At 34.6% G+C, this 14,151-nt stretch overlaps 1 protein-coding gene across 1 annotated transcript in view; it reads left to right on the plus strand.

Annotated features, from left to right (window-relative positions):
• Nucleotides 1-14,151, plus strand: part of ARAP2 (ArfGAP with RhoGAP domain, ankyrin repeat and PH domain 2) — a 118,850-nt gene that overhangs the window by 1,268 nt on the left and 103,431 nt on the right. The window contains exons 2-4 of the mRNA XM_039699087.1: nucleotides 4,059-5,094; nucleotides 11,610-11,680; nucleotides 12,622-12,701. Coding sequence (XP_039555021.1) covers nucleotides 4,178-5,094; nucleotides 11,610-11,680; nucleotides 12,622-12,701 — 1,068 coding nt within the window. The 5' untranslated portion in view covers nucleotides 4,059-4,177. The remainder of the gene's footprint in view (nucleotides 1-4,058; nucleotides 5,095-11,609; nucleotides 11,681-12,621; nucleotides 12,702-14,151) is intronic.

Here is a 14,151-nt window from a genome sequence, read left to right on the forward strand (position 1 = left end):
GCAAGCCTGAACTTGCTTGTGTCTGTTGAACTGATTGCTCACAGTGTGATTATCTTGCCAAGTACTTTTAAAGGTTTGACAGTTTCTTCAGGTTTGTATCTGTATTGATATTAAAAAGGGGAAAAAAAGCCTAGTCCCACTTAAGTGTTTCTGTGTTCACCTATAACCTACTGTTCACACATTTCATTATTAAAATTTGGGTTGCTTGCTTGTTTCAACAAAGATTTTTTTATCTCCCAGTCAATTTTGTCTTCAAGAGTTTTCAGCTTGAAAAATCAGAATTAAAGAGTTTTAAAACTAGTAGATACAGCTTTCCAGAATGCTAGATGCACGTTCTTACCCTCCATGTAAGGAAGGGTTTTGAGAATTAGAATTGCTATTTTTCTTTGGTGCTATTTAGCTGTCACTTTTAGTAAAAGAAAAGACCTGTTAGGCCGCTCATGATTTTTTGCCACTCCTTGTCTAATTCCGTTCCATAAGATGGGAAAAGGAAAAAATTGACAATCAGTTTGAAGGAAGTGTAAAAAAATTTTTTTGTGAAAGAAAGTTGGATGATTGCATAGAAGGCTTGACTCACATTGTAATTCATCCCCTGGTGAAACTTTTTTCTTAGAAGAAAAGCCCAGATGGTTTTCCTTGTATTGCTTTTTTCACATAGAAGTTAGGTGTTTTGTCCCAATTTTGATAAAATGGAATGGTCAGGTGTCTTCCAAGAAGTTTAATGTTTTTCTTTTTTTTTTTAAATAGCCATTATAGCATTTTCCTATTTTTAGTTACCATGTTGAGTATGGTGTTTTTTGTCTTGGTTACACTACTTAAAAGAATATAATATTACGACAAGAAGCAATTTTATTTAAACAAGTTCAAATTCCCCTTGAGGGTTTTTTGTTTCTTTGTTGGTTTTTTGGGTTGATTTTTTCTTTTTTTGCTATTTATTTATAAGTAGGAAAAATCTGTTTTGCCTTGTTTCAGAGAGGAGATTTGTTTTACGGAGTGTATGCAGCCATGTGCACTAATGTTGTTTACAAATGCTGAATTTGGGGTGGTAGAAATATGGATGTGAAAGAGAATGAATGTATTTGTACCAATGTATATATACCACTCCCATTTCTAATACTGTACATTCTTTAGGGTTTATTTTAAATTACTTGGCAATCAAAGCTAAGGAGGAGATTAAATTATTTTTTAAATTGATAACAATCACATCAAAATAGAGTAATGTATTGAATAAGGTGGTCCTTGAGTTCTGCATTCTTGAGTTCAAACCTTATAAAACACTTTAAGAAGTGATTACATATTTATGTTCTAGCCTGCAAAACGCTCACCAGTGTGTGTAGATTTGTTTAGCTGTTTGTTACTTTAATCTTTGTGTAAGTAGTGAAACCAAGCCAGTTCTCAGTATAACCCTTTGCTTAGACCCACAAAATAATATGTAATCTTAGTGGTATTTAACCAGTTGCGTAGCTAGGGCAGATCTATAACATGTCTTCAGAAATCTTGATGGATGCACTGATAGCTTCTGCCATAGACAACTACAGAAACAGAAAGTGGCTTGGACTTTATCTTGCAGCACTGTTGGCATTTTGTGGTCAAAACGTCCTCTCAGCAAGCAGTTCCTTCCTTCCTCTGTTACATGCTTTGTTCATAAAATAGCAAAACGTAATAATTCTTACAGATTTGGATGTGAAGTTGTTCTCTGCTAGGTAACCCTTTGCATTGGTATGTGGTTTATACAAAGATGGGTTAGAATCCAAACAGCTGATAACACATGGCTGTAACAGCACTGGAGGTGTTCTGGAATAAGGTGTAGGCAAAGCTACTGCACATAGGAAAAATAGTATTACAATAGACAAGAGAGATTGTGTGGGTATAAATATTTTTATTTATCTATTATTTATAAATATGTAGCTAAAACTACTCTCCCAGGTGTGTTTTTTGTTATTATGAAAGGTGGAAGGATTGAGAAGATGATACTGTCTGAAAATGAACACTAATACCTTAGGGAAAAAGTAGCCAAATGCTGTCATGAAACCCAGAACTGTCAAGGAAGGTGGAAGTGGCTGACATAACCAGCTGCAACTGCAACTTTAAAAGCCTTAGACTGATATGCTAACGCTGTAGGGATTTTATATACTTGAATATATGTGTGCTTTGGTTGTTGTTTTTTGATGGTTTTGTTTGTTTTTCTTTCTCTTTTTTTCCCTTTTGTTTGTAGTCTGTCTGATTGTGGTTTTTGTCCAATTGCTGGATATCTGAAAGACTATTTTCTGTCCCAGACAGTACCTGTCTGATATTTTCCCCCCGGTACGTAATTTCTGTACTGTTTTTTCTTCATTCTGTACTCAGAATCTGAGAATATATACTCATCTAGTTAAGAGGATATACATTTACATTTTTCAGGGTTTAGAGATGGATGGAGGCCATACTGTTGAGTTGAATTTTATCCCTTATGACTAGCGGCTGCTGTGAAAATTTTGAGGAAATGCTGAGTTTTCAAATTTTTAAATGAATGATGGATGTTTATATAAGCATGCAGGTCAGGATGGGACAAAGGTAAATACGAAAGTGGATTGTTAATCTGTTTAGATCAGTCCAAGGCTTTTTAAATTTAAATGACTTGGGAATCTTTAATTGAGGGTTAACTCTGTAATAAAGTTAATCCCTCTTGAGAGGCTGAGATCTGATTGACCTATAGAGTTGTCTGTCTACAAGGTTTTAATTGTATCAATTTAATATTCAAGATAAGTCACTTCTGAGAATTGCGGGTAGTGATTGAAGCTGATAAAAATATATCCAGAAAAATGAAGCTAGAGACTAGAGAGAATCCAATGATTTATTTTAAATAAAGAATCATTTATAGCAATTGGTACAGTAAAATGTAGGCAATGTTTTAAGCTTAAATTCTGGATCATAAGTGCTGCATTTTTTGTCATGAAATACTTTGAAGAATCAGATATCGATGCCTACTACCACAGAGAAATTGTGATCTTACAATTTCTCCTCTTTCTAAATGATACTTAAATCTTAATGCTCTTCCACTGAAGCTATTCCTTCTTTTCCAGGCTGCTTAAGGCTAGTACTTGCATGCCAGGACAGCTGTTGCAGTCAGAAGGTTTCCCCAAGGCCAAATTACTCTTTACACCGAGAGAGAGAGAGGTGAAAAACCTGTTGAGTGTTGCTGATCTTAAACCTTTTTTGAAGAAATACTATTTCAGGATGTTTCAAACACCTTCAGAACAGCAGCATCTGGATTTTGTAAATTGTGAATGTAGACATGGCCCTGAAAGAAAGAATAACTCAAACAGATGAAATCTGGAGTCTTAAGAGCTGAGTTGGAAAATACTCAGGAAAAACTCATGGACAGCCAGAACTTGCTTATGTGGTCATGCCTGTTCTCTTTGTGGCCAAGGGAAAACTGCTTCCTTGTCAGAGTTGAGGTGCTGGTGGTTGCCTATTTGCTGTGTTCCTGCAGGACAGTTTGTTTGAAGGGCTGGATCTACTGTTGCAAACCATGTCATTGAGGATAGTACTTGTTCAGTTGGGTTCTCAGTTGAAGAGGGCTTGAATGCATAGTTCACATAGAATGTTGTCATTTTTCCTTTGTTCCATTGCAGGTGTGTTTCTATGTTAAAAGGATTTTGAGATTGGAAGATAAGGGAGTGGAAGCCCTATTCCATAATTAATTGGTGCTAGTGTGGAAAAAGGAAAGTTTTAGGTTCCAGTTGTGGTCTTTGATAACTCTTTCTCTCCCTGATACCCAAGTACTGTGTAGTAAGAATGTGTGTGTAGAGAAGTGGTTCATCTCTTAACTGTTCATCTTAATGTTTAACTACTAGGAATATCTGTTTTAAGTCTGTGTTACTTGTGCTGAGACTTTGATTTAGCTATTTTCTTTATATAGGCTAAGATAAAAGGATGGGTTTACCCTTATTGTAATTATTGTATACAAACAATTAAAAAATATTAGACAGGGAGTCTTTCACAATTTTATTCAAGGTAATTGTGAGGTTCAGGTGAGAATTTTTTTAATGTCCTTTGTCTTTTCTATATGTTTGCAGTCTTTAAAAAAAAATCAGTTTGAACTGAAGAAACTTGAAGAGGTGTCATAACGAAACAGATATTTTCTGCTGGCTGCTAGACACCAAATTCAAGGGAGTTTTCTTGTTAGTGAACATGCATGCAACCTGACTATTTCTACATGACTGTGTGGGGCAATATATGGAATGAAGTCATGTCATCCACAGGCAATGGCTCTGATATTGAAGAATTTTTGGTCAACATTAACCTTGCACAGTATCTTCCTAACTTTAAAAAATATGGCTATAACACTGTGACAGATTGCATGGGAATCAATAACAGTGTGCTTCAGCAAATGGGAGTGTTGCCTACAGGACACCGCAGAAGGATTCTTAAACAGTTAGACAGTCTTTTGGAAAATCAAGGAAATTCTCTTTTCCGTGAAAATTTAAAATTCAAAGACTTCAAAGGTTTGGAAGAGAAGCAATATTCATCCTCAGATCAGGAGTCTCCTGTAAGCAATTCAGTTGTAGATCGGACTGGCTCGATACCTGTAACATCATCAGAACAACTTCTTAAAAAGTCTTACGTCAATAAGGAAGAGCTTGAACTTGCAGAGCAAGACTCAATGGAGGGAAATAATGATAGCTTTACAAATTTGGATTTTTCTAGTTTATACCAGAATTCAGACAGCATACTAAATGCTGTCAGTCAAAGCAGAAATTCCAACACGAACACTCAGCAAGATGCATTACTGACAGAAGCTGCTGCATACCAAGCTGATGAGCACTTGACTGACTCTTTGGTGTTCCGTGATCCTCCTTCCTTTGTTCGTTCATGTGAGACAAAATGCAAGGAAAACAAACAGCAGAGCTTTGCAAATGAGGGTGATTTATCTGATAGTAAACCAGATTCTCCATTCTATAAGTTTAAAGGAGAAATGATAGACAATGACTTATATGATTCTTGTACGCTGAACTGCATGAAAGTATTTCCAAGAGCAAGCCGATCTTTTATCTTAAGGCATCGACCTGTACCAGAAATTCCTGAATCAAGTCAAGTTCAATCTTCATCAAGGTAATTCATTACTAATGAGAAATTACTGTCATGGTAGAACTTAGAGTTTGGGGTTTCTTGATATTTTTTCTTATGTCTGTTTTTTTTTTTGGTGTGGATTTTTTTAATATGTGCTGTAATATACACTGGATCTGATATGAATGTTGCCAGATTAACTGAAGAAGGATTAAACGTCAATGTATTTCGAAAGAAAAATGGGAGTAAAGCGAAATTTTAGAACAGTGTGTCCTTATAACCTCCCCAATTTTATCTGCATCTACATATTAACAAATTAAGAAATCTTTATTGGTTTAGATATAGCTCTTAAAAACAATTGTATAAAGCATAAGCAAGAACTTCAAGATGCCTTTTGGGTTAATTTCTGAAGTAATTGTTAACTTTGGAGAATGAAGGCAATCATTTATTCATATTATGTGTTGGCGTTTGCTGGTGGTGTCTAACAACAAAACCTTAGCTTTTAATGATATTTCTGTTATAAAAATATTTCCGAGACATTCCAGCAAGTGAAAACAGCAGTGGAAAAAGGAAGAAAAAAAGGACAATAGCTGTGGACAGTTTTTCAGAGTTTATGAAATCTTTTCATTTGTTCCTAAGTATTCAGGTGATGTGACTGTGTATTTTTCTTCCTTCAAAATGGTTGAGTTCATAACTTGAATTCAGAAATTACTGAGTGGCACTTATTTCTTGAATAAACATTAGATGTTATAGCTTGTCTTGGAAAAATATGATAGAATGTTGAGAAAAATATCTGCTGTTGGGACTTAATTCAAGACCTACCTTAATAAAAGTATAATTGTTGGAATTTTAAAAATGATAGGCACTGAATATGTAGTCAATCACAACACAATATTGCAGTCTTTAAGCAAAAAATATCTCCACACAGGTTAATTTGTAATATGATTGGATCTATTAAGTAAGTTTTAGTTGTTATGCTGGCTAAATGTCTTAAAGAGAAGAAAAATTTATGCAGAGGCATATGCAAAGTTTTGTTGGTGTAGCCATATCCAAATCATTAGGTTGCATTTTTTTTCCCAGTTTTTTTTAAACCACAAGCTATGCCTGGAAGGGACATGTCTAGGAATGTTTTATATTTATCTAGAGATTTTCATCTGCATATCTCAGCAGTTAGAAACATCACCGAGTTTATACATGCTCTAAATGCAGGGGTTTCCCAGCATTTATAAGTTTTAAGATTACTGAATAATGTCAAAATTAATCTTGTAATACAATTGTTTGAACAGGTGGAGAGGCAAAGTTTCTTTGCAACAATTAGTTATCTTTTCTGTGTGCCTTAAAAACTCCTTCATTGGTGTCTTCTAAATGACAAAAAATTTGTGTTAATTGAAACTTAAGTATACCTATCTTTCATTGAGGAGCAGATTTATGTTAACTTTTGTAGAGTGATTATCCCTACTTCATTTAATAAAGCTATTCATGCTGAGACAAAATGGGATTCTTAACCTAGAAAATGACTACATAGTAAAAGAATATTCTCATTGTCTTTTGAGAAACAGTCATTCATTTGAGAGACTATACTGTGTTTGTAGTGTTTCCACTATTGGAGTAAATCCTCCAAATCCCAATCTGTTAGTGACTGATATGTGGCTGGGTCTCTAACTTCATTACCCACCACTTTGACTTGTGAGCTCCAGTATCTTTTCTCGGTCTTTATGGTCCAATTATAGTAATATGGAAATCCTGAGGGATCTGTCTGCCAAAGATCGAGGCTAAACAAGAACTTTACAGCAGAACTTAAACTTGGCAAAAACTTCCTTGATAACCTTTCTGACAACCTTTTCATACGAGCTGAGAACTAATACTAACACAGAAAACTTTAAAATGGCATTGTGCAAACATCTTTAACCTCAGGAAAGATTGTATCTTTCTCACAGAATTGCACAGACAAACAGCCTCAGCTGGCCTTATTGACAGATGCTGGTTTCATCCTTATTACATTGTATAAAGGATGTTCCATTGAGGCAGAGAAATTCTGCTGAAATTTGGGAAACTCAGCATTTCCTTCTAGTCATTCATGGATATAAGTAATTAAATTTTTATGCAAGGAGTACTTTTCTCATCACCTCCTGTGTGTCTTTAGCACAAAAAGTTCTTACAGTGGGTCTCCTTGTGTGTTATAGTAGGGCTGTGACAGTGTCATTTTTTATTACTAATAATGCACTTAGCTCCCTTCCAATTTCATCTGCTTCCCTGTGCCTCACTTCTGCTCCAGGCTCTTGCCTGTAACAAAGCATGGTGGCTTCTGGAAAGACACCATAGCATTTCAGAAGTTGAAAATACTTTGGGTCTATTTCTTTTTTTGGATTATGGCACTACAGTGTGGCAGCACTGTAATAAGGTGTTGCAGAATTAAAAAAAAAAAAAAAAAAAGAAGAAAAAAAAAAGAGAATTACACATTTTTCTTAATAGTGGAGTTATTGTGCAGATGTTAGTACTGGTTTTTCTTGCTCAGTATTGATGATGTATTGTATTGATATTGTAGTTATACTAGATTATTTTCAGCTGTACTTTTCCTTATTGTATCATTATGAGCTCTCTTGTTGGAGAACTATTAACGATTGGTCAAAAGGTGTTTAAAACCACAAAGTGAAAAATTGAAAATAATGAAAGTATTGCAATGGATGGAACTAACCACTAACGTGTCTTTAGGACAAGATTAAACAGAATTAGTTTTGAAATAGTTTTAGAGGCTTTGGATACTTTGGATAATGTCAACTAGCAGTCACTCTTCTGTGAAATAGTTACCATGGCATCATTCTGGGAAGCAATCTGTTCAAACAAAAAGCTGAAGCAGATTTATAACATGGTAGATCTGATTTCTGTACAGAATAACACGCAGATAAAATTTCAGACTGATGAATTATATAATTTTTTAGATTTTTTCGTGCTACCCTTCTTTGTTACTTGTGTTTTGCAGTAGTGGGGTTGTTCTGATTTTTTATTAAGAGAAATAAGAAAAACTAGACCAAAATTCTGGGCAATATCCTGCATATGGGAGAAGATATAAATAAGTAAAATAGATAACGGTGCTTTGCCCGAGCGGGCACCTTTTGTTTTCTGCAGTTGGCAGGTCCTGTAGTTGGAATTCCTTGCTTGGTGTTGATATCCTTTAGACTTCATTTCTTTACATACAAGTGGTCATGGTTGCTAGTGAGGTGCCAAACTGGTGTTGCTGTGTATCTCTACTGTGTTCAGCCACACAAAATATATTTTTTTAGAAGAGAGAAGCTGCTCCCTCTCTTATAATTTATATCATTTATTACTTTACCTCTGGATTAAGAGAAATAAGAAAAACTAGACCAAAATTCTGGGCAATATCCTGCATATGGGAGAAGATATAAATAAGTAAAATAGATAATGGTGCTTTGCCCGAGCGGGCACCATTTGTTTTCTGCAGTTGGCAGGTCCTGTAGTTGGAATTCCTTGCTTGGTGTTGATATCCTTTAGACTTCATTTCTTTACATACAAGTGGTCATGGTTGCTAGTGAGGTGCCAAACTGGTGTTGCTGTGTATCTCTACTGTGTTCAGCCACACAAAATATATTTTTTTAGAAGAGAGAAGCTGCTCCCTCTCTTGTCCTGTGGTAAAGTATCATTTATTACTTTACCTCTGCTAGCAGTCTATGAACCCCAAAGCTTTAACACAGCATGCTAGAGCAGTTTTGATGTGTTTGCATTATGGGAGGGTTAGGTCTTGAGATAGATAGAAAAGAAAACATGTCTGGAATAAGTTTGAAAACAAAAGCTTCTTTCATTTAAAACACTCAGCAGATGAATGCCAAGTAAAGACTTTGAGGCACTGACTGCTTGCACTGACCTCCTTCCCTCACTTTTTTGCAAGGTGACAGAAGTATATTGAATAAATCAGCTTGGTGCAAAGTTCTGTGCAAAGTTTTAGCTTTCCAGCCTTTCAGCATTTAGCAAGACCAGTCACTGCCTCATCACGTCCTTTCATCCTGTTTATACGGGGTGCTAGAGAAGTGTGTGCAGCCTGACCTGCATCCGGTACCTCTTAATGTATGAAAACAGGGGGTGATAATCACCACAGCTGGAACAAAGTCAACACTGAATAATAATTGAAATTATTATTCTATCTTTGAAAAATTGGCACACTTTGTGATTGGCAGACTGCTTGTGCTAGCCTTCCATTAAAGAGCTAAATAAAGAATATCATCAGTCTTGATTAGGGTACCTAATTTTTGATTAAAAAAAAATTCAAGAGAAGAGGTATTCACTTTCTGAAATGGCTGAGAAAAAGTCATAAATTGATACAGTTATAAGATTTTTGTTTTCAAATTTTTTCTGCCAACAGATGTCTTCAGTATTTTTCTCTCTTTTAATCCAGGTATTTAATCTGTATAACAGCTAGTTTACTATTCTAGTAAGCATTCACAAATTATTATCATTTTATAGCTTGTGCTGTTGGGTTTTTATGACATATGATCCTTCAAGCAGATACTCAAAGTGAGCTCATTTCATTTATTTTATATCTTCAGACAGTTTTTGATTTACCTAAGTTAGAAATTTGCTTTCCAAAAATGACAAGGAAGTGTATTTTTGAGTGCTGGAAAGAAAGGCTATAGTTGTTTTTCAGCAGGATTTTGTGTCATGTGTACATAAATGTAGGTGCATGATCAAAAAGAATACATAAGTAGTGAAAAGTATATGGATTTAAAAAACCAGTGTGGGGTATTTTGTGTGTGTGTGTGAGATTTTTTTTTTTTTTAAGCTGAGTTGTTATTTTTCATTACCCGGTGAAATTATCCATCCACCCTGAAACTAAGCAAATGACTCACTGTTTTACATAAGGAAAGCCTCCTTAATTTTAAAAGCTCTTCAAGTCAAAGCTATTTATCTCTAAGTCTTAATTTAGCTTAATGCTGCTAATACCCTTCAAAAGATACCAGCCTACCAACAAAAATCTGATCTGTGTTGAAATACACTAGTAGTTTTGGGATTTTTTAAGCATATTAAGTTCGCACAAACACATTAAGTTAATTTGCTAATGGAGCTTCAAAAGGTGTAACTACAAGAATTTTAGTAAAATGTATGATGAAACACAGACTTTTAAAGTATTTGCTGTGTATTTATTGTAATTATGACTCAGGAGAGTAGGCAATTATATATGGGAACTAAGCCATTATCCACTTTCCCTGGCCCAATTTACCCTGTGTTTTCTAAACCTAGGATTTTATAAAGTAATCCTTGGGGAACTTAGTTTATGTAATCTGGATAACATTTGAAATGTCAAGTAACTTTATAAGGTGTGGCTTCTGTTTTTAATTTAATCTAATAATATTTTTGAGGCAGATTTAGGTGTGGAGTAAAAATTATGTGAAATAGTTGTTCATGAACACCTGCCTTCTGTCACGAAGAAACATTATTTTGGCATTAGGAGTAATTCAAATTGGATGTCATGGGACAGTATGTCTAAAGTTCTAAATGCAGATTATCTTAAAATAGTAAAATTTCTCAATATGTTAAAAGGGGAAATAGAAGTTAGGAGATTGATATTTTTAGTAGGAGATAATTGCCTTTGGCTTTAAAGGATGGAGGACCCACAAACTGTTAGGAAAACCAATAAGGATCTTACATGGCATTTATAGGCCTCAGAATATTCTATACGGATGCATGAGAATCTTCAGTAGTCATATTTTAAGCAGAAAAAATGAAATTAAGTGGAAAAATGGCTAATTATGTTAATGGGGGAATTCAGAGCTTGACTGAAAGTACCTCTAATACAGACTGCTGGACTAGTGAAAGTGGACTAGAAATTTTCTAATTCACACTTTTTTCCCTATATTCTGATAATAAAGCTGACTTGGCCTAAAATATTAAAAGTAGCAATAATATTGCACTATACTTGAAATTATTGAAATACATGGGGCCAGCACGCCACTAACAAAATAACTTTTCTCCTGTGCATGGAGATACCTTCTACATATGTGTAAAATGTGTGGGGGTTGTCACTGGCAGGTGCAATGCAATGCCATTTACCTCTTGGTTTTAAAACTTTGTGGGGAGAAATAATTCACTTAAGGAAATCTAAACTTTACAGCAATTTTTTTTCAGTGTTTGGGAGCATGTTCTGGCTGGATTCTCGGGCCCCTTATGAGTTTAATGTTAAAGTAGATTTTCATAGTACATCCTTTTTTAAATACAGTCATTGGTAATCCTTGTGAAGGAGAAGGGAAGGGAAAGGTTGGGGAAAACTCTGGGATCTCCATCCTTCAAGCAATCGAAATGTTTTTAATGTCAGTTCAGAACACCCCCCCCAAATTTGGGATTTCTGCTAGGATCAGAGAAGTACTCAGTGTCATAAGGGGAGGAAAACATATTGTTGTGCGACTTCGAAAATAAATCAGAAAATTTCCCAAGATGTAAAATCTATTGTTTCTGTATTTGTGTATAATTTTGTTTAATTGCATGAGATGGTTTTGCTTATTTTCTGGAAAATTTAAATTAATGTTTTCATTCTGTGCTTTGTTTTGTTCAAGTTCCCTTCAGAGAAGAAGAAATATGGGCCTTGTAAATATTTCTTGCACTGGGAGGCAAATTTCACAAAACAGTGAGTTAAGCATGCTGATATTTACATCTTGAATATTAAGGAAAAAGAAACCTTGGACTGATTATCTAACATAAGCATTACTTATTTTAAATAATATCTTATATTTTAAGAAATATTGGGCATCTGAAAGGTCTGGAAGAATTGATTTATGTGATAGCAGAGTATTTAATCAGTTCTGCATTTTTACTTACTTTTTGGATATGTCCAAATAAAGTAAAAATTAGAAAATCTACTCTTTAAACTGCATTTATTTTAATATATATATATTTTTAGGCTAGTGTTTTAAATTTCTAATATTAGATCCAGATTTTTTTAATCAGAGTTAATTTCTTGAAAGGTATAAGGAGTGTATTCCTGTCTAATGCTGCTTAATTTGTTTATAAGTGCTCATAGCTCCTGGAAAGAATAGGAAATTTATTGTATTGAATAGTTTACTGAAGTGTTTCAAAGTCTTGTGCAGTCAGGTGGAAACTTCTTTTGTGTTTGAAAAATATGGCTTTTTTGAAGGTATGTGTGTTTATTTTAAGTAAATACTTGGTGACAAAATTAAGATGATGGACAAAAGAATTGTCTGGTGATTTTGTTTTTGGTATTTTTTAAAAGTCAGAATGAAGAGCTTTGGAGCTATTGCTTCTCAGACTAGACAACTGAAGGTTTTTTAATTTTAACTTGATGCAGGGTAGGAAAGAAGAAAATGCCTGTATGCAAGTTATACTCAAATTACATAATAGTGTTAATGTCTGTGGTGAAAAGAAGGTATCTGGAGTTCATGTAGAATGAGGGCATTGTTTCTTTTTCCTCAAAGTTTTTTTCTGAGAAGGACAGAGAAATTGCAAGCAGCAAAATCTTCGTCCCTTGTTGATTTTATTATGACCTTAGCAGAGCATTTGTGACTCACAGTAGAGCACCGTGTGACTGTATCTTTATTTATTTGCTTTAAGGTACTTCCGTGGAAGAAAAGCCACCGATTATCTCTCCATATGGGGAAACCTTTATTTGTGACAACGCTAAAGATGCTAAAGTAAGTTGAGAAGCCTGAATGTATATAGTCTGTCTTAACTTTAATCTTCATGCTGGGTATTTCATACTGGCCTTAATTCTTTTTTTTTTTTTTTTAATCTTTTAGTTGCCAGTACTTGATTTCTGTCTTTTAAGGTATATGCAAAGGGTTTATGATGTAAATATTTGAGGACTAATGGCTTTTGTTAATCTGAAGAAACACTTTGTATGTTCAGTAGTAATAAGAAGCTGCAGTGTATGTTTTGGTTGTTTATATTTTTTTTCATTTTATTTTTTTTTAAACCAGCATAGGACAGGTAACTGTTTTTAACCCCATTGGCCAGAGCTGCTATATTTATGTACAGTTCTTTGTTCATAATTGAGGTTAACTGTTGAAATTTGAAACTGTTAGAATTTACTAAGAACGCTAAGAGTGTCTTTTTTTCTCATCTGAGGGTTGCAGATCAAGACTGGGTATCTCTGCACAGACTTTTGCATATCCTGTGAAAGCAGCTTGCACTTTAGGTTAGGTGATACCATGGTCACATTTGGCCGTGCCCTTTTTCAATTCCTGTTTATGAAAGTTCTCAGGACTTTTTAGTTCTTGCATGATATTTTTCATGCATCTCCTAAACTTGCTGTATATCCAGAAAGTCACTTTTCTTTTAGGATTCTCTGAAGTGAACGTTTTTGTTGGGGTCAGTAGTTGGTGTGAGTGCCACAGATGACATGTGGACAGACTTCTGAATCTTGTGGAGGGAGATATGGGAGGTAATTAGCTTAGTGAGGCATCTGCCAAATGCCATTAATTTCCAGCTCCTGCTTCTGTCTCAGCAGGAGGCAGACCAGAAATTTTTGATTCTGTGATTACTTAAACTTTTTCCAGCCAGTCTCAAGCCACAGAATTAAAGATAAAAGAAAATTATTCTGTCCTGGTCTTCAGTCTAATGTTTCATTTTTATACTACTGTAAACTATTGTAAACTACAAAATAAAAACTACTCAAATGGATGTCTAGGGTTTTCCTTTCTCCCATTCTAATATCTTTAAAATTGATCAAAAAAGTTCAAATTTAGTCTTCTAATGAGAGTAGTTTTATAGGAATAAAAGTAATCTCTTTTTGATGCATACTTTGTTTTGGATGTATACTATGCTTTTTTTTGTTGTTGTTGACTTTTTAACACAGTAGACATAAAATCATACCTTGCCTTTCCTACTTGTTCTTGTTATGTGCATGCAAAGCTGGCCTTTGAGTGGTCATTTTCTTTCCTTGAATGCAATGCCTTGGCTCTGCTAGTTATTGTTGTCTGTGCCAATGTCTTTAAAAATTCAAAATTTAACTTCTTTTTAATTATTTCAATGGTCTAAACTGATTTTCTAGAAGAGGTTTCCTAGCCCTCTTGTTACTTTTTAGCATTATTCTGTACATTTCATTGAAATGTTAATGAAAAACATACCCAGAAAGGTTGTCAG

Source organism: Passer montanus, unplaced genomic scaffold (genome assembly GCF_014805655.1).
Source record: "Passer montanus isolate IOZ18808 unplaced genomic scaffold, ASM1480565v1 scaffold13, whole genome shotgun sequence".
Lineage (NCBI taxonomy): Eukaryota > Metazoa > Chordata > Aves > Passeriformes > Passeridae > Passer > Passer montanus.